Source organism: Pteronotus mesoamericanus, unplaced genomic scaffold (assembly GCF_021234165.1).
Source record: "Pteronotus mesoamericanus isolate MK-2021 breed Mesoamerican mustached bat unplaced genomic scaffold, CSHL_Meso_final contig_27, whole genome shotgun sequence".
Lineage (NCBI taxonomy): Eukaryota > Metazoa > Chordata > Mammalia > Chiroptera > Mormoopidae > Pteronotus > Pteronotus mesoamericanus.
In genome coordinates this window covers 27,591,077-27,618,485 of record NW_026555115.1, presented here as the reverse complement: position 1 = coordinate 27,618,485, position 27,409 = coordinate 27,591,077, and the positions used below count along the sequence as shown (strand labels likewise).

The window sequence follows — 27,409 nt, the reverse complement described above, 5'->3', positions numbered from 1 at the left end:
TTTTGTGTTATCTCGTCTCAGGAACCCCACCCTTACACTGTCCTAAGAGGTGTAAGGGAGGCCAGTTGGTCTGTCTCCCTAGACCAGAAAAACAAGCTCCTTGCCTTGTTCTACCCCTCTCCGCCCCCAGGATGTCCCAGGGTCTTCAACCTCTCCCCTCTGGCTCATCCTTGCAGTGGGCTGCCAAGGAAGGATGAGGCTTTAGCGGTAACCAAGTGATTTATTTCCCCTGGGACCGAGCATCTTAAAAGGAACTGTGACATCCTACCAAGAGCTAAGACAACTTGGCCTATGAAGGGGACCAGGGTGGTGGGTGGAGATAGCAGGGAGGTCAGGGATGACTGGACAAAATGGAGCACAGAGATCCAGAGACCGGGCACAGAACAGCAGCATGAGCCTCCACCTTCAAAAACACAGACAAAGGCCTGGGAATCTTTGGGGGCACTGTGGCTGCAAAGCAGCTGTCAAGTTTCTAGTATCTTGGCAATTATTCTCCAGCTTGAGGAATGCAGAAGGAGTGAAAACCCAGCAAGAAACTCCAGGCTAAATGAAGTCTCCATATGTGTGTCTCGGTGGTATGCTTCTAGGAGAAGCAGACAGATGCAATTAGAAGTTCTCAGACACTGTGTTGCCATGGCAACTGCTGGCCAGGAGAAAAGTGGGGGAAACCAGGAGTCCGAGGGATAGTCTTCCAAAGACCCTGGCTGGTGTGGCTCAGTGGATTGAGCGCCAGCCTGCAAAGCAAAGGGTCGCTGGTTTGATTCCCAATTGGGACACTTGCCTTGGTTAAGGGCGAGGTCCCCAGTAGGGGGAGCGTGAGAGGCAGCCACACCGTGTAGTTTCCCTCCCTCCCTCCCTCCCTTCCCGTCTCTAAAAATAAATAAATAAAATCTTTTAAAAAAAGAAACACCAGAAGCTGGTGGCGTTCATCACCCTCAGGTTCCACAGGCAGGGCTTGCACCTCTGGCTTGCCCCCTCCCCAATTCTTAAGGACCCTCCACACCTAACTCCCCTCATCCCCCCAGACACACATCCAGAACAATTCCAAATGCAAATGAAGAGCTCCCTTTAGATGGCACCCAAAGGAAGGAATTAGGGAGGAGTCGAGACTCGGAGGACTATGTGCAGGTGACATTGTTCTCTGGGTGATCTCTTGTCTCAGGGACTTTCTAGATCTGAGCCTGAGGATCTGTCAGGGAAGTTGCAAGCTTAATTTACATGTCACCATGGGACCCAGTGTCTCTACGTGGGGGATGCTGGATGGGTGCTGCAGGGCAAGCAGAGCTTTGTGAGCTTGACTGGACAATATCTGAATTTAGGAGGGAAACCATGTATTTTATCAGCTAATCTGGGACTTTTTTTGAGAGTAATGAAGGGCCTTTTAAACAGACAGACTTGGACAACAAACTAACTATGACACATGGTCACCTTAGTTATTAGGCTGCCTAAGGGAAAATGATTATTTTTATTTTATAGAGTGGGAATTCTAAGTTGGTGTCTGTGAGCCCCCAGAAACCCAGCTACAGATTTTGCAATTCCGCTTTCCTAGTGAAGGCCTAACCTAGGAAAGATGAGAAATCCAGTAAGTGTCCTTCTCTGGGCAGGGGCTGTTTCTTGCAGACTTAATCTCCATCGATTCAACTACCCCATGAGGATATGCATGGGTTTCTGCTGCTGGGAAGCTGGGAAATCTGAGCAGATGGGACCACTTTTGCTTCAAAATCTTGATCATTACAAATCCTTCCAATTGCTTCTCTAAAGAGAGAATAATTTATTTTATGCATTGTTGCTAAAGGGAGCTGTTTCTCTATTAGTTTAAGGCAATAATGTGGGCAATAGAGTGGGATCATTCCCCAGGAGAGAGGGGAGGCTTTCGGCAGTGCATTCTTACACATTCCTGAACAACTGAACCAAAAACAATGGCTCAGTGATCCTGTGGTCACGAAACCCAGGGAAAGGTCAGGCTCTCCCAGGGAACCAGCAGAAATAACTGCCTTTTAGGCATAATGTAGCCAGCCTAGAAATTATGAGCATGTGGTTCAGCCACAAGCTCAGTTACAAAACTGTAGGATGTTTAAAGGGTAAGGCCCACCCAGGGTGCATTCCTAGTATTTTCTCAGGAACTCTGGGAATCACAGCCATTTGGTAGGAGCTCCTGCCAGTTACTTGGCAATCCCGGCTGGTGGTGGCCCCCTTCCCTCAATTCTGGCTTAGGGTTTGCAGTCACTAGGGCCAACCTGGCTTATTTACCTGCACCTAAACCCAGAGAGGCTTTGGAAAATGGGGCACAAATCTCTGAGCTTAATGTGGAGCTTCCCCAAGATTTTGGCGTGGCAAGGAGGGACTCCTTAAAATCTGTAATCATCCATTAACACCACTGCTCTTTGCTGGGTGTGCATGTCAGGAAGTTCTGACACTGACTGCAGATCCCCTGGGCTTTAATAACACAGTTTTGAGGAATGTTAACCTTTTAGGACAAGTTAAGAGCTATATAAAATTAGTCCCTTTGAAAAATGTAATACTCCAAATAAATTAACTTACATTTTCTTATCATTGTCCAAAGTGGCAGTGGACAAGACCTGTTTCCAAGGAAGTAAGCAATATATGGGACAATGAAGCAATAAAATACCAAACATTATGCTGGATGACTGGGCTCAGGGAGAATGAAGCACAGTCCATGTTTCCAAGCTGACAGTTTCGATGGGGAGAGGGGGCGTAAATACATGGAGTTTTAAATAACAGAACTCAATCTACTAAAAGATAACTCAAAACAACGTGTGGCTAAATGCAATGTATGGTTAAATGACAAGTGTCTAGAGCAGTGCTGTCCAATAGAAATATAGTATCAGTCTCATAGATAATTTAAATTTTTCTAGTAGCCATATTTTAAAAAGTAAAAATAAACAGATAAAATTATTTTAGTGATTTGTTTTATATAAGCAAATATAGTCAAAATATTACCATTTCAGCACTTAATATCATTAATGATATATTTCATACATTTTTTCCCATAATAAGTCTTTGAAATCTGCGATGTATTCTACACTTACAGCAGGTGTTAATGGGACTAACCACATTTCAAGAGCTCAACAGCCACTTGCGGCTGGTGGCTTTTCCTACCAAATAGTACAACTCTAAACAGTAAGTCTGAGTAGTTCAGACAAATTACTGAGGGCTGAATTGAAGCGGAGGGTTAAGGTAGAAAGAGTAAGACATTAACTTGGAATGCTTTGGAAATGGTGTATATAATTGAAGTTAACAGATATTATCTGAACTTCAATTATATACATGGGTAAGGCAGGATGCTCGGCTGCCTCTAGGACCAGGATACTGCAGTAGTGAACACCCAGCCCTGTGAAAATGGGCAGATGTCACGTGTACTTAAGCCTAATTCTGGCTCTATTTTCAATGCCTGTGATGTTGTAAGGGGTGTCTCCTCTGGTCTTCTGCAAGGATGATAAAATGTTTTCCACGTCCTGTCATTAAGACTCTATATGGCTCATGAAACAATGATAAGGGGCCAGTTAAATGACATTATTTGGCGGTTTCTCTTAACTGTTTAAATAAACTTTTTTTTTTTTGCATAAAAGTCTATGGACAAACTTGGTAATGAAGGGGCCATTTCTCAAAATGCTTTTTAAAAATTTTCTTGGCTGAACTGCTATACTCTGTTGCCGCCAGCTTTCAATAATATCGCACACACTTTTAGTGCCTTGAGATTAAAAGTCAATGAAAACATGCACATTTTATCCTTCTTGAGACATTCCTGTCTTGCATTATTTCCTCTGAGCCGTCAGAAAGTCGCAGCTGGGAGGAAGGAGCTGTAAAACCTACTCATACTGGCCAATCAGGCCATAGCTGACAGGAGGTTCTCCAATGAGAGACTGAAGGATATCCTCCAGTGTAGCAAAACTCCCTATTTTTGTAGAAATGAAAATCCTGTGACACCCTCAAGCTATACCAACAATGCACAAAGACCTCCTTTTCTGTTCATCTTGTTTTCTCCCAAGGACTACATTAGAAACACTACACAAAAACCTACTAACTTAGTGGTAACAGATTATCTATCATTCAGGGTAAAAACACTCCCAAGTAGTATGTAGCAGTACAGTTCTCAGGCTCTCTTTTTCTTCATTTTTAACTGACTAAACACTGAGAAATGCCACATATTTAGCTGGTTTAGGTTACTCTGACTACACCAAAAAAATGGAGCAACCAGCTATGAAAGTCAGGTAGCTTGGTCTGCGGGTCAACTACAAGAGAGTTTAGAGAGTAGGGCTGCAGGCAAGTGGGGGACTGGCTCCCGGCAACTGCACCCGCCACTGACCTCTGTGCCTTTGGTGGAACTTCCCCTAGGATAAAAGTCTTCTTTGAGATCTAATGTGTTTTACCCATGCTGAGGACATCACAGTCACCGTTCAAATGAAACAGGAGACAGAACAAATGCAGAAAGGATCCCAAAAAGTAAAGGTCTCGGCAAATGGTAAGGTCAGAAGACAAAGTCACCAGAGGCTTTGGGGAAAGGAATCACCAGCAACAGAATTTAATGCTTTATTTTATATTCCTTGGGATATTAGCTTACTCTGGGAATGATGCCCAGTGAAATCAGAATTGCTGATACTTATTACCATTCTGCTAGCCTCTGCTTAAATTCCAACTTCACCCAGAACTGAGAAAATCAGAATCCAGGTGTCAGACTAAGCTAGTCTAGCATCACCACCATGTCCAACATTAAGCAAAGTGCTGATGGGCAAGTGCTGTTAACTATCTTCCCAGCTGCACAAATACTTGCAGACTCCAACAGAGAGGTCGCTGGGGTACAAAGATTGTAGGCGGGATTTTATGAGTCTCCTCATATCACACAGGAAACATTTGGATTCATTAATTAATCCACGTGGCCAGTGGATTATTTCAACAAATACTTACCAAGCATTTATCATATGTTAAGCTCATTTCTAGGTGATAGTTATTCACTGGTGACCGAGACAGAGAAGGGCCCTGCTGTGAAGGAGTACATATCATAAAGGGAAGACAGTGAGTAAACACAAATAGTAAGATCATTTCAGATTGTGATGAACATTTAGAAGATATGTTTGCCAGCATATGCTGACAGAGACATCTGGGTGAAAGAGCACCACTTAGATTGAATGATTAGGAAACCTCTCTTGAGCTTAGACCTGAAGAATGAAAGGAGCAGTTCAGATAGAGAAAAAAAATGCAACGGTTCTGAAGCAGGGTGGAATTTACTATGTTCCTGGAACCAACACACGTGTGGCTATGACATAGGGTCCAGCAAGGTGAGCAGTGAGAGGTAAACTGAGAAAAGCAGTACTCAGGCCGGAGCATGCAGGGCCTCGTAGCCACAGATAAAAGATTGGTATTTTATTCTCAAAAACACACGGGCCACTGGAGGGTTTGAAATAGCAGAGTGAGATGATTAAAAAGATTACTACTCAGGCTGCTGTGTAGAGAAGTAGAATGGAAAGAGGCAAGAAGGAAATGGGAAAGCAGTTAGGATGCTACTACAATAGTCTAGATACAAAGTGATGATGGCTTGGCCCAGGGTGGTGGTGATGGAGACCAAGAAAATTCAATAAAGACATGATATATTCCGAGAGTAGAACCAACAGGACTTGCTGATGGTCTGGGAGAGTGAATAATCAACAAGAAGATTCCTGGGTACTTTAAGCTGATAACCAAAAAATCCCAGCCAGTTCTAGGCAGTGTATGGTCATAGCCATGCCAGTGGTACCATATGGAGTTATTCCCTTGGACTGGCCCTGGGGTCCATGTAAGTCCCATATCTTCTTGATGAAACTGAATCAGTTCAGGTAAGTGAGTTCACTTACCTAAAGCCCACTACGATCTGGGGTCAGATGTCAACAGCCTCTGCTTATGGAAATCTATCCAGAAGTGACCTGTTTCCAAACTATTCCATGGAATTCTAGTCTTGAAATATTTATGGGTATATTTGGAAATGGTGTTCTGTGGCACAATGTCTGGGAAACACAGCTTATTTATAATACCTTCCACCAAGGGAGGAAAATACTTGCATAGCGCATGTGAACACTGTAAGGCTCTGAAAGTCCTGAAGCTAAAAATCCATTTAACCTAGCACACACATTAATATCACTCATGCACAGTCTGAAAAATACGGGTCTAGACTCTGTATGTCTCTCCCCGAAGTTCTGCAGTCTCCTGGAATTCAAGGGAAAACAAGAATAGTAACTACTATTTATTGAGCACTTAACTTGTGTAATGTACTTTAGATCATTATCTCCTTTGCAGCACACTATACATAGGCGATGTCTGAATTTATGCCTTTTACATTGTTTCCTATTGTGAGTTTTGATTACAGACTATATATTCACTTAGCAACAGCAGACATATATCTTTTCTGATCATATATATCAGCAGTGTTCACTCACAGTATTTCCCCATGAAGCCGCAAGATAAAGACCAGAAATTCTTCCCTTTACCACCTCATCTTCACTTATTTACCCCATGACAATTAACAGTGACAGTTTCCCACCCCCACCATTGCCTCCCTCCTCTTCCCCTGGTCCTCCTCATCACTGTTTTCCTTCTTTCTGTTTACTCCATTTATTTCTAAACATGAACCATTTTTGGGATGGTTCACATGCTTTGAACACCCCTGAGCTTAGAATCCCTAATTTTTGTCTTTCCTTCAAAAAAAAGTCATGACTTTCCAGGTATGGCTATTGTCACCTCTAAACCCACAGATGGGTAACCTAGAGCCCATAATAACCGTCAGCTATTTGAACACACACACACACGCACACACACACAATATCACCTAGGCAGAGGGAAGACTTCTTCCTGGAGTTAAACAACAGATCACTGGGGAATGAGGAGGTCGTCATGTTCCAGGACACTGTAACATGAGTAATTATGGTCACTAAATGACAATGTTATTTACACAGGGCGAAATAATGATAGCATTACCTAGAAAAATAACCCAATCACCAACTGAAGTATATCCACAGGGTAGGAACCCAGTTTGTTCACTAATCCATGTAGCAATTCCCTGAAGCAACTTAAACAGGAAATGAACGGCCTTCTATTTGATCAAATGTGTAAAGGGAATTTAGAGAGGAAATTCATTTAACTAAGCTGTAAAATGACCAACACTGCGGGGTTAATAATCCTCAAGTGCTGGTTTTTCTTATAGGATTTTATATCATCTTTATGATTTATTTTTGTCTTTAAAAAAAGGCGGGAGTGCCTAAATAGGGCATGTAAAAACACCCACAAAAAATAAGTTTTATAGTTTCTTATTATCACCCAGGTCATACTATATATGTTCTCCTATAGGAAATAAAGAAAAACACAAAGATTTTTTTCCAGTTGTAGTTCTTACAGAAAAGGCTGTTAAACTGGAAACTGTCCTTTCAAGTTTAAACAATATAGCTCACAATACCTTAGGAAATCTTATTAAGAAAAATGTTTGCAGTGAGTACTGAATTTATTATACTCAACATTTAGCAAAGACTTGAATGGCTGGTCTCTACTTAAAACACGTCCCTTTTTTCCTTCTAGTCTTGCCCCCTCAAAAAGGAAATTGAGAAACTCCAAAAGAACTCACACCTAAAGAGGTGTCCTTGTGCTGGGGTGTTCTTTGATCACTAGCCAGCCCTTGGTGCCATGCAGAAAATTACTCTTCTGTTGAACATGATGCAGACACCAATTAATGCATGAAGTGAAAGGTTTTACCGTAAAATAAGTAGCTAAATCAGGAAATCTGCTTCTCTGCGTGTGGCTGTTGGCAAGGCCAAGGCCACATAGGATAAGAAAGGAAAGAAAAGAAAAATGCCAAGGATAGGAAACCGGAGGAGGGGTGGGGGAACAAAGCACAAATGGACACATTCCTAAAAGATTTTTAGGACTCTGTGGAGAAGCCAGGTGAATTTCCTGCTCCTGATATAGACCTCAGCCTGGTCCCAATTAATTGTAGCATCATAATAACAACAGAGAGTGAAGACCCAAGGATGGCCATACCATTGGAGACACGAAGCTGGGTGTTCGGAGCATTTGTGAATTCTGCCTTCATCCAAAAGCAGGTTTTTGTGAGTTGAGCTGAGCCACCGAGAAGCACACCTGGGCCCTCCTGATAGGGACCCTAACTGTGAAGGGAACTGCTTGTCTGAGTCTGCCGAGTTCAATAACTTTTAGCTGCTTTAATAGAATTATCACACATGTAAAATTCACACTAAAGCTTAGATGAGCCTGGCAACAGTCAGCAGATATTTCTCTGAACTGTCTTTGAGTTGCTCATCCATTTTCTTTTGCTCTGTTGCAAACGTTATGCCACAAACTTGGGTCCTTCTCCGTAACTGAAAATAGGCCCAGTTAGCCTATGCTAACAGAGAAGCTAGTGGGACATGCTAACCATGGGAATTGAGAGGAAAAACACACCTCTGATTCTTAGAATGAGGTCAAGCACAATTTAGCACACTGGAATTACCTAGTGGGATTTGGGGACTGGATTGCAGTTAAGGTACCAAATGTTTAAGCAGGGCTAAAACATCTGAATGGCCTCTGTTTCCTTACTGGGTTCACCCCAGCAAGTCACTTAATTTAACCGATGAGGTCACGGCTGAAGAGCAGTGTTCTCAGCTGTAACAAAAGCCCTGAACTGATTTAGAGAGACGGGCGTGGCGACCAGGGCAACAACTTGATCAATACCTGCTCAGGAAACCCAGGACGCTGGTCATGGGCTGGGTAGCATGGTGAGAAGGCAACAAGGGTTCCAGAAATTAAAATTAGGGTTCATGCAACATTTTTAAAAGATAATGTGAACATTTATAAAGGTCAGAAGAAAGTTTTGTTTGCTTTTTTTTATATGAGTTCAATAAAAGCTGACATTGCACACTTTGGAATTTTGGGTTGTCTTCTTTTTTTATTTTTTATTTTTTAAAGATTTTATTTTTAGAGAGAGGAGGAGGGAGAAAGGGAGGAAGGTCAATGTGTGGTTGCCCCCTGTGTTCCGCCAACTGGGGACCTGGCCTGCAACCCAGGCACGTGCCCTGTCTGGGAATCAAACCGGTGACCCTTTGGTTCACAGGCCAACACTCAGTCCCTTGAACCACACCAGTCAGGGCTGTCTTCTTTGTTTAAAAAAGTTCCTTGCTCAACCCCAAGCAGACCCAGCATTCTCCATTTCTTGCCCAGTGTTATGAGCAGCTAGTTTCTGAAGTAGAAAAGGCAGGCAATTCCTTTCTATAGAGCAAAAGAGCATTTGGATTTCCTGGGCATAAGGACTGTCCGGTGACACATGCTGTACTGTTTACATTACACTCAAGACAGGCAGGAGGAAGTAAGGGACACAAAAATGCCTCCTGCTATTAGTCATTCTTTTCTCATTCCTGCACCAGCTTCTCCTTCAAACTGCTCCTCCTCGGGCGGTCAATTAAGACAAGAGCTAATCAAGTATCTTAACTCCATTACGTAGAATATTTTGAAAATTCGACCTAAAATGTCTGCCTTCTTTTTTTATGGATAGGATTTCAGAGCTGGGATTTAGAGCTAACCCTCATATTTTCTGATGAGAGGTCCAGTGACTTGCCCAAGTTCACCCTACCCACGGAAGGCACAAGGCTCTTCACCTGGGTGCCAACGTCTGTCCTGGGTTATTTACTCCAGCCCCGTCTCCAGCCAATCAGTGGAGGCTTGTTTGAAGGCCAGGGCACATCAGGAATGTCTGTTAACTCAGTCACAGCTTCAGGCAGCACTACTGATATTTTCTCAACTCTGAACCTTTCCAGACAGTGGAATCCTGACGGTCTCATAAATTCAGTCACCTGCTTCTTGTATGTGCGGTCATGCCAGTCCCCCTGAGACAGTTTAAGGCTAAGAAAACTGGGGAAATGAGTGAGGAGAGGAACCCAAGTCAGAGCTCCAGAACTGTGCAGATTGTGCTGAGAAGGCACAGTGCCAAGCAGACACTGTCTAGACGTTTACTGGCCTCTCCAGAGGGGCGTGCAGGGAGGAGGGGGAACAAGGCTGGAAAGCCTGCTGGCTTTATGTTCGGTTAATGCAAACACATGACACAACTTCTGACAGACTCCAGGCTGGGAATTCACTGTCTAAGACATTTCTTCTTTGGAGCTGGAATTCAGCTGTGGGCTGAGGGAAGCTGTGCTAATCCAGCAATCAGAGGGAAGCTAGGAATGCTTTTCTTAATTCCTGGGGAATCATGGTCCTGAAACTAGCCTGAGTTGGGCAACAGAGCAAAGTAGCATGCCGGTGGGTGAAAAAAATTTCTTTCAAATTTTCGTTTGTGTCACCTTAATGAATTCATGAGGAAAGCTCACAAAACATACAAAACTGCCTTTTAATGGAGGTCTGCTAAAATTTTTAATAATTTATGCAGACCTCCATTAAAATTTATGACAGAATGATATCAATTTATAAAATGTACAGATGGAGAAATGGTCACCATAGTCCAAAAATCATCATCTGTCTGAGAGGAAAAGTTGGGCTGGGAAGCTTTGCGCATCAGTTAGAAAAAAGGCGTCCCTTCCTCTGGGTGGGCACACAGCCCCACACCAGGGCACATAGCCTGGTAAGCAGAGTGCAGGATGGAGTCCACCTTCTTTGCCCCCTTAGCCAGCATACTGGGGCAGGGGATGGTCTGAACAACCATGCTCAGCTACTCAGCTGGAATCTTAGACATGTCCTGTGATTTGGTCTTATTCGACATGGAACAGCTATGAATATATCTGAAGGACAAAGAAACTGCCTTCAAACATTGCCTGAGCCACTGACCATTATGCTGCAAGTGCTCTAGTGGAACAACTACATTTCAATATGGGTCAGAGAAGCAGCTGCACCGGAACCAAATCGAGACTCTGCCCATATCGATGTGGCCAGAACGACGAGCCTTTAAGTGTCAATCCAGGCACTTGGCTGATGTAATGTGAAGAGGCTTGCACGCTGTTGTTTTTTTAGTCCCTGTTACCTAGAAAAAAATGTTTTTGGTTTGTTTCAAAGTCACTTTCAGAAATAAGACACAGAGGATCTTAACACAGGGATTTGCCTTGAGAGTCAAGTCCTGGGTTTGTACCCTGGCTTTACTATGTACTAGGTAGCTGATTTTGAGTAATGTAACTGAATCCTATGAGCCACAGTTTCTTCATTCTTAAAATGAAGACTATAATAACTTCATTATCAGTCCTAGCTGGGTGGCTTGGTTGACTGGAGAGTTCCCCTGTACATCAAAGGTTGAGGGTTCAAGTCCTGGTCAGGGGACACCTAGGTTGTGGGTTTGATTCCTGGTCAGAGCCTGTAAGGGAAGCAACTGATGGATGTTTGCTTTTCACATAGATGTTATCTTTCCCCCTCCCTGCCCCTCCCCACCCCACCCCGGCCCCTTCCTTTCTCTCTAAAAATAAACATATCCTCGGATGAGGATTAAAACAAATAACTTGAATATCAGGTTGTGAGAATTAAATTAGATAAGGCTCTTTGCCTCTCCTCCAGCCTGTTGTCCAGCTAACTACCACTCATTTTTCTGGGCTCAGCGTGTGGGACACCCCCTCTTGGAGGACTTCCCAGACACCCCCGTGCTGGGTCAGGTTCTCAGCCCTGTCGTAGCTCTTACCACACGGGATCAATCTAAGCCTGTGCCCCTGCGTGCCTCTCCCACTGGACTGCAAGCGCCTTGGGAACAGGGTCTTTGCTTGGTCATCAGCACTGATCAGTGCCTGACTGACAGACTTTAGGTTTATGATACTTTTTACTTTCCTTTCTTGAGTTGTTTTAAAAAGTTGACTTTGTCTCAGATGGGTCCTAAGCAAAATAATGCATCAAGACTTTGTGATGTTTTCTCTCTGCATAAAATGTGAACCTGGTGTCTGGGGATGTTTTGACAGCTTCTAATGGAGCCCAAACACTCCAGGATTAACTCTCTGTAATTGTGGAGGAGGAAGGGGAGAAAGAAAAGGAGAGACAAGAAGGAAGAGGAAAAATGTGAACGGGAGAGCAAAGAGCCTCAGGGGATCAGTAGAGACCTGGCTCTGGGGCCCAGGAATAGTGGTCATGTGAGGCTGTGGTCGGGGCTGGCCGCCAGACACAGCAGTGCCCAGACTCAAGGTACATGTGCAAAACACCCGAAGTATTGCTATGGTTCCCAAAGGGCCAAATCCAGCCCGTTCTAGGAATACTTCCTACCCTGTCTTTGAGAGGTTATTTATTTTTCAAACAATGAAAGCAAAAGGTTCTATTCTTTTGCCTGATTATATTTTTCCAAACTCCAAGTTTGGAATGCGTGGCCCAGTAACACATGTACTATGGATACTTCATCAAGAATACATGAAAATGAGCATCCACAAAATATACAAGATATCAAGTGGCCACCTCCATATTTTAAGGAGGGACATAAAAAAAGAAAAACTTAATGTGGAAAAATTTCCAGGAGTTTGATTACCTCTCTTCTTTGCTTTTCCTCACGCTGCATCCCCTTCAGCTCTCTCCCTTGCTATCTCTGGCTTTAGGAAGAACCCATGCTGACTGGCACAGCCCACTGCCTGTGCACAGGAAGTGCTCAGTGAGTACTTAATTCTTCTCCTGGAGGAATGGTAAGGCTCTGGCCTCACAGAGGAAATGCCACCTAGATGTTTGAAGGCGAGATGGGCTCAGTAGAAGCAAGGGTTCTGATATGAATTCTGGGTGTCAAAGCGTCCACTGAAATAAATATCCTAGTTGCACCTTTAAAAGGTGATCCTTAATCTCTGGAGAGAGTGAAGAGGCAAGGGGAATTCTGCATGCCATGAGCACAGGCATGTGTACACACATGTGTGTGCACCCCTCCCCCACATGGCTTTGGAGCTCTTCCAATAAACAGAGATGCTACAAGAATGATAGTAATAGGTAACACTTACTGTACCCTTTGTGCTGAACCACTTTACTGATTGCTTTACCTGTTAATAAATAGCCTGTGTGATTCTCACAAGTAACCGATGGGGGAAATACTCTGTAGTAAGCCCATTTTATAAATGAGGAAATGGGCTCAGAGAGATTAACTAACATCCCCAAGGTCACAAGGCAATACGGGCAGTGCTAGGATTTAAATTTGGTTAATCACGCTTTAAGGCCTAAGTGCCAAACCATTATGCTATCCTTTCTCTCAAGGATATTTCATAAACAGAATAACAACCTGAGCCAGAACACAGGTTGAAGATATACAGACAATGCCAAGTAGAGGTCAATGTGCAAATTGAGAATTCTCTTGTTGGAATCTTTACAGAGTCAAAACATTGCCAAACAAACAAACAAGTGCCCAGTAGGGATTGGTGACAGGCACCTCATCTCTTGCAGATGTTTGGTGTTGAGTGTGTGCCAGGAGTAGAGGAAAACTTTGCCATTATTGAATTGCACAGGCAGGCAGTGAGATGGCCATTGCTCCCACTTTACAGATGAGGAAAGTGAACTTGGGGAGGGTAAGTAACTTGCAAGTTTTCACAGCCAGATGACACCAGAATTCAAACCTGCTCCACTACCCCAAAGCCTTTGCTCTTACCTGAAACTGCAGGCAGAGACATCAGGTGGCTTTAAAAAGGTAAGATCAGCAAGAAAGGAGTAGAATAGGGCTCTAGGTCAACACCTCTTTCATTATTTTATAATGTCCCTCTTAAAAATGAGAAGATTCTGTAACATGGTCCATGTCAAAGATGCGATTTGGAAACACCCAGATATGAGGACGAGAAAAGAGAAAGAAGAAAGGAACTCAGTGGAAGGCTGCAGCGACATGCAAATGGGCCGTCGGAGAGGAGCACCAGCATTCCAGGAACAGTCAGAATTTCAGATGAAGTTCTAACCAAAAAAAAACCTGCCACCTACTGGACAGTCTGGTCAAGTGGTCAAGGTGCACAGGTGGAAATGGCCCCTTTCAAGGGAAGCTCCATTGGAACCTCTCAAATTCCCTCCCACTGTTGTATTTCAGGAGTTTCTGAGCCAGCAGCGGGATGTGAGGAAGGGGGTGGTAATTTCCACAAAAGCCACGGATTTGGCCCCCTAACGGCCTGGTCCATTTAAGCTGAGTAGTAGCTATAGTGGTAGCAGCTCCTTCAGAACTGGGACCTGTATCATGCGCCTTTTAGTTCCACACTATTCTTCATAGCAGCACTTGTGCAAAGTGACTGGCATTAATTCTGGCACTTTCGTAGGAGATTAATAAATTACACTCATTTACTATGGTTGAAGTCCAGAAGGAAAGGCTGTTGGGAAAAAGACAATTTTGCCTCAGGCCCAAGATTTTAAATCTTGAACACAATAAAAAGCAAAGACAATGAGGTATTTCCCTACATCAATTCAAGGCAATATCCCATGACACACACATATAAATCTGGGCCGGCAACACATCATGGTTTTTGCCATGTGTCACATGACTTGTTTTGGCAACAGCTTAGTTGGTCACCAACAGTATCTAGGATTATTTAGGGGACAGTTTACGGGTCATAAATTCAGATTTAATCCTGGAAATAGCTTATAGGTGATGGCTTCCAAATGAGCATATAAAAAAGTCTATGAAGAGATTACATGGAAATCCTCTAACCACGGCAGAAAATGCAGATTTATAGAATATATTTTCTATTCTACCCAAAGAGCTTTCCATTAGCAGGTTATTGCCAGATGGCTGCTGATGCAGAAGCTGCCATCTATGACATCAGCAGCTCCGAGAGCCTTAGCAAAAGTGACTGTTATCCCATCAGAACAGCCAAGAAAATTCTCATTATCATATCTTTGTTGATGGCTGACATTAAAGGGTTTACCTTACTTTGTTCGAATTCATTTAAAGAACTTAGAAGCTTGCCCTGGCTGGTGTGGCTCAGCTGGTTGGAGTGTTGACCCGTAGACCAAAGGTTGCAGGTTTGATTCCTGGACAGGGAACATGCCTAAATTGAGGGTTCAATCCTCGGTCACGGCGCATATAAGAAGGCAACCAATTGATGTTCCTCTCTCTTTCTACCCTTTCCTCTATCTCTGAAAGCAATGAAACAATGTCCTCAGATGATTTAAAAAAAAAAATCATTAGAAAAAAAAAGAACTTAGAAATTTGGGCCAGGATCAAAGTGCTGTTTTCTTAACATTTTCATCCATTTGCTCCCCTAGTCCCATCATGTAGTACCAAACTCTGCCTTCGAATCATCTTAATTTTGGCTAAAGATATACCAGTTTTTGTCAAATTGGATTGACTTTTCCACCAGGAATGGCAAGATCTGTGTACAGATGTAGATGTGAACAAAACCAACTCCATCTGTGTCCCAAATTTCATTTCATTTTTAAGTCATGCTGTGACCTTTGACCAACTCTGTTATGCAAGAGTATTAAAGCTTTGTAGTTGATGATTATTTGTGTTCCCTAAAATGTAGCGACAAGTTTTTTTTTGTCAATAGCAGTCAGAATGGCATGGCATCCAAGAAAAATATCAAACTGATACCAGTATTGATTATGAGCAATCATCTATCACAAGACCACCGGGAGGTAGGGCCTCTGGAGCTATTGCATTCGTTGTCCCTTTTTCTTGTCAATAATTAGTACCCACGTTTAACTATGAAGTAGATGTTGTAACAGGGATCTGTAAGCGGAAAATAATCTGCAGACTGCCGGGTCATCTTTTCTGCTCCAACTCAATCTTCCCATAAGTAAATTGCCCCATAGTAAATTCTGCCATATTCTATAGTGCTTCCTGTTTTGTTTCTTGGTCAGAGGATACCTTTTTGCTTATAGAGGCCATTACAACTTTACCCCATTGTTAATCTTTTATCTCACACACAGACCAACTGCTTGCTAGTGGTTACACAATACGGCTGAGAAGGATTTTCAAATCTTCAGGCTCACAAGGAAAGAATTCTATGATTGACTGACAACGTTGGTCATGGGTAAGGGTGAAGGTAGTAGTGATATGCATGTCATGGTTGTTCTGTATCTGCAATCCATTTATCTCAGTGTTGAGAGGTACTTATTGTGATTGCCTACAGTGTCTAGAAGGCACATCTGCTGATTGATTTTAATAACTTCTCTGAAAGGAGGGATGAAGGGCTGGTTTATCTCTAGGTAGTGAAGTTATAAGTAATTTTATTATTTGCTCCAGTTTTTTCTATATTCTCTAAGTTTTTTATGAACATATTTTATTTTCCTATTTTATCAGAAAATAACATTTTTATTGAAATAAAATAGCAAGCGATATTAGGAGGGTAAATTACTCTTGGGAAAAAAGAGGAGTCACAAGAACCTTGATGGATTTCAAGACTTTAAAAATACTTCTCTATAAATTTTTACACCGTTGTGAGGATAAGACATTGGTGTAAGGGGTATTCTGATTTTTAAATGAAATCATGGTCATTTGCCAGAGCCTTGAAATTTTCTGTAAACATAACTTTTAGTGGCACATATTGCTGTTAACCCTTAACTCTTCTATTGTTGGGTAAAAGGTTTTAAGTTCTTAACTATCATAAATAATGTGTCATGCATCTTATGCAGAGTCCCTGTAAAAGTAATAATGAACAGGATAAAGTGGTCAAACAGAATTGAGTTTCTTTCCTTGATTTAGTTTCTCAGTATAAATTATATTGAGTTTTGGAATATCTACCTGCAAAGCAGTAAAGTCAGCTCCCCCAAACTGACCCAAAGTTTGCTAAAATAGATTTATGTCAATAAAGACTGTATTTAACTGTATTTGCTATATATATAGTAGCTAACAAGAAAAACAATTTTGTCCTGCAAGAACTGTTAAGTTCATATAAAAATGTTTACAATAATATCCAAATTGCATGTCTCATTATTGACAGGGTTAATTTACTTTTTCATTAATTATTAAAGGTTTATAATTGTTAAAACATGAATTAAACAAACATTACTAAGGCAAGGCATAAAGCAACTAATTAAACCAAAAAGATCCTTGACTGATGAAATATAACCTTAATCATATCTAGTCTTCACTTTCTTTACTGTAATGATTTCCACACATCCTGAGTTCTTAGCCTCCTTTCTGACTCCCTCAGTCTTGGTTGGGCGGTGGCTACATGGGTGCATCCATGTGTAAAAGTTCATTTAGCCATCCATACATTAACAATCTGTGCACTGTACTAATGCAAAAGAACTGGAAAAATAAAGAGAAGTCTTATGTTAATGTAAAAAATGTAATAATAATCATTGCAAAGACACTTGTTCACCATCTAGCTATAATAATATACATTTTAGCTGCTGGCTGAAAGCACCTAGCCCACCATTAGAATGGAAGCAACCTGAGGGCAGAGACCATGCCTTACACTTCATCTGTGACTCTGCCCTGTGTGTGCGTGTAGGGTGTGCTCAGCCTGCAGAGGGAATGCTGGCTGATGGCACTGTGAAGGGAAGGCCCATGCTGTAATGACACTCCTGGAGAAAGGACCCTGCGTCAAAGTCACAGGTGTCAGAAGATGGCATTTTTTTAGAGAAAAGTATGCATTTGACCTGTAGGACATTAATCACCTGATTTACAAAATGAACCTATCTAAGTAAAAGTATTTTTTCAGTTCTATAATATTTTGTGTCATTAAGCTAATACTATTTGTGGCCACTAGAAATTCTATGTCCAGGTGTCCAGTTATTTAAAGAGGAGTAGGAAAAAGCCATGGTGACATTTCCAATTATCCACATGTGACCCTGGTATTTATAGCTCATCCTTTACCTTCCCCATTCTCTTGAAAAAATGTCTTTCTGCCTCACTGCCTTTATTTCCTTCTTCAGGACATTACATCTCCTGCAGCCCATGCTTCCTGATCTTCACCTCACAGCTCCTCCCCAACTAACTGCTCTAAGCCTTGGAACTGCCTCCTGCTTTCTGTCACCCAATCCAGAGACTTCTGTGGGAATTGTAACATGTCTCCTTTCTAAAGACATTTTCAATGGCCAGGCCTCAGTTTGCAGGGTGTTTGTCCATCTGTTTTGGCTATTCAGCAGAGTCACTGATATGTTTTAACATCCCAATTTCCAACAATGGTCTTTAAAATTACAGCAAGTAGTTCATTTGCTGAAGGATAAACAAAGAGATTATTTTAGTGGTTAATGTACAAGATGGGTATTAAAACCCTAGTTTTCTGCAGCTCCAAAAAGTCAGAGGATGTGGGTCAGACTCTAGGCCTGCCTGAATCCACCATTAGAATAATTCTAAAGAATACGGAAGAGATCCCACGTCAGCCAACAAAACTCCTCATGTCTGATTAATTGTATGTTGATAACAGGGTATAAATGAGGTTAAAAAATCTGATGTCCCAGGGACAACGCCCTAATAATCTTCTTGTCTGTATAACCATTATTGCTCTTGTCATTATTATCTTAAGTGATGTACTCACAGTTCATGGGTTAAGCATTCCCTTACTGGAATGAATGCTCTGATTTGTGAATCAGCCCACTGTACTTATGTGACTTATGAAGAATTTATAGACCTGGAATGCTGGGAATCAGAGTGCAAGCAGAGACAACCACCAAGGGAGATTGCACAGGCACTTGCCAACGCTGTCTTTCAAAAGCAGGCAGTTGGGCCACAGGGTCCCCTCCAGTCTCCCATGTTGAAGTGGACTTGGATGCACCTACTGAGACTCAAGTGCACATACACCGACACCTGGGTTCTCAACCTTTACCAACTTCTCAGTCAATTGCAGTAATTCTCAATGAAAGGGAGATGAGTGCGGGAGAGCGAGCAGGCCTACAAAGATCCCTCCCAACAGAATCTAGAAAAGGAGTAGTTGTGCAATTGTTAGCTGAAGCCCTTCCCTGCTGCTGCCATCTCCATTCTCCGTCCATACCAGATGCTAATATACGTTCATCAAGAGATGTGCCAGCGATTCCCCTGCTGGGACTATACCCTGAGAACACCAAAACGCCAATACAAAAGAACCTATGCACCCCAATGTTCATAGCAGCACAATTTAAAATAGCCAAGTGTTGGAAGCAACCTAAATGCCCATCAGTAGATGACTGGATCAAAAAATTATGGTACATATACACAATGGAATACTATGCAGCAGAAAGAAAAAAGAAGTACTAAACTTTGCGACAGCATGGATGGAACTGGAGAGCATCATGCTAAGCGAAATAAGCCAGGGGGCGAAAGACAAATACCATATGATCTCACCTATAAGCGGAACCTAACCAACAGTGCAAAGAAGCAAGGAAAATATGACCAGCAACACTGAAAGGAAAAGAAATCAACAGAGACAAGAGGGAAGGGGGGGGGGGCAGGGAAAGGGAAGGGAAGGGGAAAGTCAAGGAACATATAGCAAGGACTCATGGACAAAACCAAAGGGGAAGAGCTGAGGGAGGGAAGGTGGGAGGGGGCAAGGGAAAGAGGTGGGGGGAAGGCAGAGACAAATGTATTTAAAAAGTAAATAAATTAATTAAAAATAAATAAATAAATAAAAGTTTTACAATTCAGGCAAAAAAAAAAAAAAAAAAAAAAGAGATGTGCCAAATGCCCAACGCCCCTTTCAAGCAGACTCTGAAGAGTGCATGGGTGTTAGCTGAGGTGGATGGGGAAGAATGTTGATGGAGGCTGCCTGAAGGAATACATTTTTTTAAGAAGTATATTTTATTGATTATGCTATTACAGTTGTTCCATTTTTTTCTCTCCTTTCTCTCCCTCTGCCCTGCACTGTCCTCCCTCCAGCACCCTCCCTTTAGTTCATGCCCATGGTTGTACATATAAGTTCTTTTGATAGAGAATGAAGAAAAAGGGAATGCAGGAAAGAGGAAGCAATAAAAAAATCTGGAGGTGCCAAGGTAAGTAAGAGACCATGGAAAACATTCAAAATATAACACTTTCCTTAATGAGATTTGTTACTGGACTGTTGACTCTAACCAAATAGGATTTATAGACTGGCATTAATAATGACAACCACCTTTTCCCAAGCTTAGGGCACCTCTGATTCTGGAAGGCTACTATTCTAAATGCCTGGCTTCTCCAAATAGCAACATAATTTGTCAGGTAATCATATTTTTTAAATATGCTGAATTGCGTACTAGTGCTTGTATTCAACCAAAAGGCACCAAGAACACTTGAGTTTATTTTCTAAATTTCACTTTTAAGAAGTTCAACAATATTTGAACAATCTGAGCCCTAAAGTTTACTAAAGTGGGTTGGAAATATTATTTGGCTTTGTTTGTTATATGTTGTTATAGCTATCAAAGAAAAGAAGTTCTACTGCAAACACCATTAATTGCATGATTAAATGCTTAAAATAATACCCAAATTGTTAATTTACCTTCTTACCGATAATTAAAGGTGTATTATTAAAACACGGATTTAAAAACTGCTTAATGTTACTAAGGCCGGACATTAAGAGACTGGATTGGTTAAAAGACAATTCTAGATCATGCCTTCTCCATCCCTCACATAATCTGAGTTCACTGGCTCTTTTGTGCAGCAACTTCCTCAGTTGTCATATCTCAGCACTTCTTGGTTTTACCTTCTTCTCCATAGATTTTGCCTGGGAATTTTGTGAGAGTACACTGTGCTCTTCTGCCTAAGGCAGGAAATTGCTGCTGGGGGCCTTCCTATGAGAACTAAGCTTTTCCCTGCAATGCACTGGGGGAAGGGAGTATATAGTACAGGCTGCCTAGAATAGATCCTGGAGGTTGGGCCACACAGCCTCCTCACACCTCATATTAGCATTCCAGTTCGGGGAGCAATTTCACACACTCGCTGGCAATCCTAAGCCTGCTGTAAAACCAGCCAGGGTCCACCTCATCCGTCAAAGGGCTGCAGCTGCCTTTCAAGGGCCACAGCAAGGGTGTTCCTTTGCCAGGACTAAATCAACCAGTGAAGAGGGATCTTCCCTCAAATTCAAACCCTAGAAAACAGTGCATGAGAAGCTGATTGGGAGTTCAAGATGAGTTCCAAAGGTGGAGGGAGTGGAGGGAGCAGGGTTCAGAGCCTTCCTCGGAATTACCTAGCTGTGTGACCCTGGGCAGGTTACCTATTTTCCCAAAACTTGTTTCTTCCTCTGTGAAATGGGGATACCAAAAGGGACCCTGCAAGATTGGAGAAGCTTTAAAAGAAATAATGTATGCAGCCCAGTGTCGGCTACACAAGCAGTATGGGTCCAAAAACTACCCCCACCACCTAACAGATTAGAGCACCAGATGAATTATGTAACCTCTGTGACTCAGTTTCCTCATTATTAACATGGAGTTTTAATACAACACAAAGTACATATCCAATAAATATTAGCTACTTTTTTTTATTTCCTTGTAAAAACAGCCTCTGTTTCCAGCTCAACCAGCTCTGTAATGGTGAATTAAATGAGTTCATATTTTTTTAATCGTGAAGACCTTCCATGCTTTTATGATTTTCCTGGGCAGAGTCAAGCAGCAGTGCTAAGGGTGGGGCTAAACTGTAATATGAAGAAAAAATTTCAAAGAGGGAGAATAACCACCCACCAGGGAGCTATTTCTTTTGTAATGTACATTCCATTTCTTCTCCCTCATGCTTTTTAATTCCTTCCACATTTCCTGCCATAATTATCAAATGTTTGGTTTCTGACCTCACTTTTCTGGAGACTAGAGCCCAGGGAATTTAGGATTGTTTATTTTCTGTCCATAAACCTTTGAGTTAATGGAAGGGCTTGTGAGTGAAGGGTTTGTTGGTTTGTTTGTAGTGTCTCAGGAAGGTCACTGGAGTTGAAAAAAAAACATTACCAAAAAAGTGCTGAAATACTTTGACTGGAAAAGCTGAGGCTGAGCAATGGATAGCTCACACTTGCGCAACTCTAATTTAAGAGAAAATTTGAGATTTTTGAAGGCCGTTATATGGTTCTAACAGTAATACAAAAACCGAAGGCACTTTACAAAGGAAGAAAAAAAAATCAGAGAATTAAAATCTTACTTTATAAAAGAAAAAAATTATTCCGCCCTAAAAGAAGAATCTCTTAGGATATATTCTTTTTTTGGGGGGGGGGGTTGTTATTTTCTCTTCTACCCAAGCGGACAGACTGGGAAGGAAAAGTCCCCAACTCTTCTCACCGTCCTCTCAAGGCGCCTTTTTGAATTCGGCTGCGCCCTCGTCGCCGCCTCGGTCCCACACGGCCCATCTCGTCCTCTCTCCCCCCCGCCCCAATCTCCCTCCATATTAGTCGCGGTGGGGCTGCCGCTCACTGCTCAAACTTCTTTTCCTGATTTTTGAGGTTTAAGTTTCGTAAGTAGCATTCCCGCTCCGAGCGCCGCCCTCCCCACGTTCGGAAACTCCCAGTTCCACCCGGGGAGAGCATCCCCAGGACGCACCACCGCCCGCCCGCGCGCAGACCGCGGTGGCCCCGGAGCCCGAAGTCGAACCTCCTCGGCCGCTCCCTACCTCCGCGCGGACCCAGGCCACCGCCACCAGAGAGAGCGCGAGCCAGCGTGTCCACATCTGCGGAAGAGACGAGAGCGAGACTGAAGGCACCGGGCCCCGCGCCGATCCCGAGAACTTCCTGGGGTCCCGCAGGTCGCCCTCTCCTCCCAGCCCCCCTCGGCTACCCTCGGGGCCCGGCCACCGCACTCAGCTTCGCGCCGCGCACCGGGCTCTCACCATGGTCCTGTCCCGGTTCCCCGAGTGCGCGGAGCAGGGCGGCTGCAGCAAGCTCTGTGGGAGCTTTGCCGAACGCCAGTCTCGAAGGAAATCCGACCTGGGCTCGCCGCCCCTTAAGACCCCTCCCTCCCCTGCTGCCTGCCCCCCAGCTCCTCCCCGTTCTCCTCCCCCTTCTGCTGCAGCGGCCCCGGCGGCTGCCGGCTCCGCTCCCTCCTCCCGCCCCTGGCTCCCGGGAGCCCGCGTGCGTCCTGGCGCCGCCCGAACTCCACTCCCTGCCCGGCCCCCAGGACGTGGAGGCTGAGGCAGAGATGGGGTGTCCCGGGGGACACCGAAACAAAAGCGGAGAGTGTGGGGAGGGCGGGGGGATCCGAAACCGCACCCTCGGAGGGGCCCTGGCGTGCTGCAGCTCGGGCGGGCTGCGGCGGTGCCCAGGTTGGGCGGTGCTGCTGGGGCACCCGGGCCCGGTGTGGGGAAGGAACCTGGGGGAAAAGGCTCCCTGTAGCCTGGGGAGCCCCAGCCGTCCCCAGCGGGTGATAGAGAACCGGAGATTCCCAAGACCCATAGCCCGGGGGTCACTGCAGCCAGGACTCGAGGAAGTGGACGCAGGGCCCGGAAGACCGGCCAGCGCGAGGAATGCTGCTTTGGGTTCAACTGTGCATTTCCTAGGGGAGAGCTGGCGGCTGCCCCGCTCCGCTGGAAAGATCCTGACTGAGGCGTTTGCTAGCAGCCTCACCCCGTCCGTCCTTCCCTCCGGTCCAGGAGCTGTGCCCCCTCCTGTCTTCCGCCCACCCGTCACTTCTGCCCCTTCTCCTAGTCCTGTCAGCCCAGCTATCCTCCATGTTCATGCTTTCCATCTCCTACAGCCTCTTCCCAGCGGTTTTCAAATGTGTGCTGCCTCTTTCTATCGATTCCCCAAACTTGCAGCTGTGGCCTCTCATACCTTGCCTCCGGTGTCTCTGGTGCTGAGGAAAAAAAAAATCCACTTGGCGCTTTAGATTTGACATGCCCTAGGCTGAGCCCCACTTCCCATCAACTCCCAGGCCTGCTCCTCTGCATCTGTATGAGGAGTGCCCCGAAAACTCTGCTCCACTCCCTAAACTCGGGTTGTCACCATATCCTGGCAGTCTTCACTTTGATATCTGCTATTGTCCCTTCACTGTCATTCACATTTCCACTTCCCTAGAACAGACCTTCATCTGGCTCCGCGAATTCTAGAAACCACCTCTGATTGCTGTCCACCTCCAGGCACTCAAAGTCTCCACTGCAACTCATTGCCATTTTCTCTTACTACCTGATTTACACAGCCTCTCTCACACACTTCCCCGCTCAGAAACTTTGAGCACTCTTCTTCCCACATGAAATTCAAACTCTACCTTCCTTGTAAGCCTTTCTTCATTGGGACTACGTAGCCATCTAACTTTACTTAAGCTGCTTAATATACTCCATATACTCAGATCAGGCCAGTCTTCTCATTGTCCGCTGAACCTATTCACGTTCACTCTACTACTATGGTTTGCTGAGTGCCTAATGCTGTGGTTTTAGGGGCTCTAATAACATTCATATTCCCCAAGCATTTTCACAAGCCATTGAACTAGCCACCAGAGTCAGACTGTTGGAGAGCAAAATGTCAACTTTGTTCCCTGTTAAAGCTGGAATGGTGGCCATAGCATTAGATTTGCAGGGACAATGAATGGATCTGCTTATACTTCACCCCAGAGTTAAATAAAATAAAACGTGTTGAATGGCCTTAGTACCTGTCACATGCAAGAGTTGGAAGATCTGTGTGTGAGATTTGGGAGCTGGAGTCACCCCCCAGGGCTGACAGAGAGAGGGTGGGAGGTGCAGAAGGACCCTTTTTATGAAAATCTGCTTGTATAAGATTGCAGCTTTACAGTTTCTGGAAAAGCAGAACACACATGCTTCCTAGGGCAGACCCGCTCCCCAAACTTGAGGGGTCAAAGTGATGTATACTTTTCCAGCTCACCAGTCAGATAACTCACTCCTGCTTCCTTGATATGAAAATAAAAGAGGTGGGAATAGTTGTCCCCTGCCAGCTGCTCTGTCCCAGTCTCTGTGCCAGGACTCAAGCAAACTGTGAGGTACAGGTTTTGCTTCTACTTACAACACTTTTCATCCCTTACACATACACTGCACCCCCTCAGAATCTGGCATGATCTTTCTTCTCTTCCTCTTTCTGTTCATTCAAGTCTGTCTTTTTTTTCAGGACTCAAGTAAAGTTTTATTGCTTCTCTAGCAATAACTTGTTTCTTTAGATAATAACTTGACATAGTAGAAAGCACTTGAGATTTAATGTTAGACAAATCTGGCTTTTAATTCTGTCACTACCATTTACTAAGCTAGCTGTATAGCCTTCATCAAATTATTTAAGTTCTCTGAAACTAAGTGTCTGCATCTGATAATTAGCAGATAATTATTAGAGATAATGCCTTTCAATGGGCTGTGAAATTTAAATATGGAATATTATAGAAAGTACCTGGAGGGTAGTAGGCCTCCATATACATACCCATTAGTATTTCATTGATCTACTTTGCAAATGAATTGTAGTTGGTACCATATGCCATTTGACATGTCTAATTTATTTATCACAACAAACTGAAAGTTTTTTTAATTATTTCCATTTTCTAGATAATGAAACTGAATCTCAGAAAAATTTGGATACTTTTCTAAGGTTAACAGTTGGTTATTAAGCTTTACAGCTTGGTGTTTTATTGCATACCATTTAGTATAACTTTTAACACTGTTCACATAGTTGTTGTTCTTGATTCTCCAGCTAGATTTTAAGTTGCTTAATGCATAAACAATGTTTTTCATATCTTAATTCTCTCTACATTTGGGGCACAATCAATGGATTTGACCATATCAGAGTCAAAGAATCCTACTCAATCAAGGGCACCATTAAAAAAAAATAGATTAGAAGGAGAGAATCAGTATCTAAAACTAAAAGGAACTCATAACTGCAACCCTTGTAAATCAATAAGAAAAAGACAGGAAAGCAAATAGAAAAATGGGCAAAAGCCAACAAGTAGAGAAAAGATGCTTAAAGTCAGTCACTGGTATTATTTAAATTACACAACAACCCTATAATATCAGTAACATTTTACTATTTCTATTTTACCATTAAGGAAACTGAGACAGACATTTTTAGTAATTTGTCCTAGATAACACAATAAATGGTAAATATTATCTTAGACTCATCATAGTGGCAGAAATTAGGCAACTGGACAATGCCAAATGTTAACATGTTAGTCGTGCAGTCTTTCTGGTGTAGTGTAGTGATTAAGAGCATTAGTTTAGGAGCAGGAAGCTTCAGTTTAAATGTGTCTTGGTAGTAAATCTTGGCTTTACTACTTACTATGTAACCTTGGGCAAGTTAGTTTGCTTGTTTGTAAAATGGGGATAATAATAGTACTGATTCCATAGCATTATTGGGCAGATTAAATGTGTTAATATGTGTAAGTCACTTAGGACAGTGCCTAGTACAGAAGCTTATAATTAATGTGTACTAATTAGGAAATAGTTCAATAGAAGGACTTTGCAGGTACTGAGGATAATTCTGTGCTGTAGAGTATGATTAACTTAACTCTACAATTAATAAAAAACAAAACAAAACAAACAACAATGACAAAATAAATTGCATGAAGGAGTTGACAGTTATATCAGTGAGGACTTTTCTGGTTGCAGGTGATAGAGAAGCTGATTTACATAAGTGGCTTATGCATTTCAATGTAATCTATTGGCTCCTATAACTGAGAGATCCATGGGCAGGTCTGGCTTCAGGAAAGACTTCATCCAGGAGCTCAGACAAGGTCACCAAGGATCCGATTTCTTGTTACCTCTTGTCTTTATCGTCTGCAATCTCATTCCATTCCTGGGCCCAGTGTGGTGGTACCTGGGAGTTCTGGTCTGTGCCCTCTGGGTAGTAAGCAGGCTGCAGTGGTGACCTCATCATGCCCCTGGTTAGGGAGAGAGCCTCTTTCTGGAGCTACTACAAAAGTGCTAGAATTCACTTTTCTTTTAAGCCTAAATTGAGTTTCTTGTTATCCCCATACCAGTCACTGGGAAGAAAAGGAGGGTGGAGCAGGAGTGGGGTGTGAGATGGGGGTTGAGGACTCACTCAAAGAAAATCAGGGTAATGATGCGCAGGAAAAGCAGGGAATGAATGCTGAGACGAGCCAAATGGTGTCCACTGCGGCAACAAATCACCAACTATGCTGTGAAACCAGTGCTCTCCAAAGTTGGGTGCAGGGTCCCCAGAGGGTATGGGAAGATAATATGTATATATTTACTATTCCCAACCTAAAAATGGGAATTGACTTTGCAAATATGTAGACAGACTGTGGTGCCCATATTTGGTCCATATGTCAGACAGGTAATATTGCCAGGTTCCATGAGGACAAAGCAAGCATTCTCTCACACAGAGGAACTGACAGCAGCCAGTTCCCTTTAACGCCTTGTGATATACTGAGGTGTGCCCACTTAAGTGAATTATATATAATACTATCTAGTTTTAACTAACTAGATAAAAAGCATTTGGCTATGAAACCAGGAATGAGGATAAAGATTTTTTCCTATTAATAAGAAAAGGACAGGACCGACATGTTTCTTACTTTTGTAAAGAGCTTGCTGTCTGCCACATCAGCAAGGTAAAAACAATGACTCAATCAGATCTGACAGTAAGTCAGTCAAAAAATTCAAAGGTAACAAAAAAGCTATTTAAATATGGATTCACATTCTTTATTATTAGTTATATCCTCATCCCAAGCGTACCTTAAGGTATTGGTTAAAAATACTTAGGATTAGCAAGAATTTTAGAAACCAGGT

General features: G+C 43.1%; 1 protein-coding gene across 1 annotated transcript in view; it reads right to left on the bottom strand.

Moving 5' to 3' along the window:
* Nucleotides 1-22,669, bottom strand: part of FSTL1 (follistatin like 1) — a 59,116-nt gene extending 36,447 nt beyond the window's left edge. The window contains exons 1-2 of the mRNA XM_054575254.1: nucleotides 22,568-22,669; nucleotides 22,352-22,408 (exon numbers count right to left, since the gene is read on the bottom strand). Coding sequence (XP_054431229.1) covers nucleotides 22,352-22,408; nucleotides 22,568-22,570 — 60 coding nt within the window. The 5' untranslated portion in view covers nucleotides 22,571-22,669. The remainder of the gene's footprint in view (nucleotides 1-22,351; nucleotides 22,409-22,567) is intronic.
* Between the last annotated feature and the right edge of the window lie 4,740 nt (nucleotides 22,670-27,409).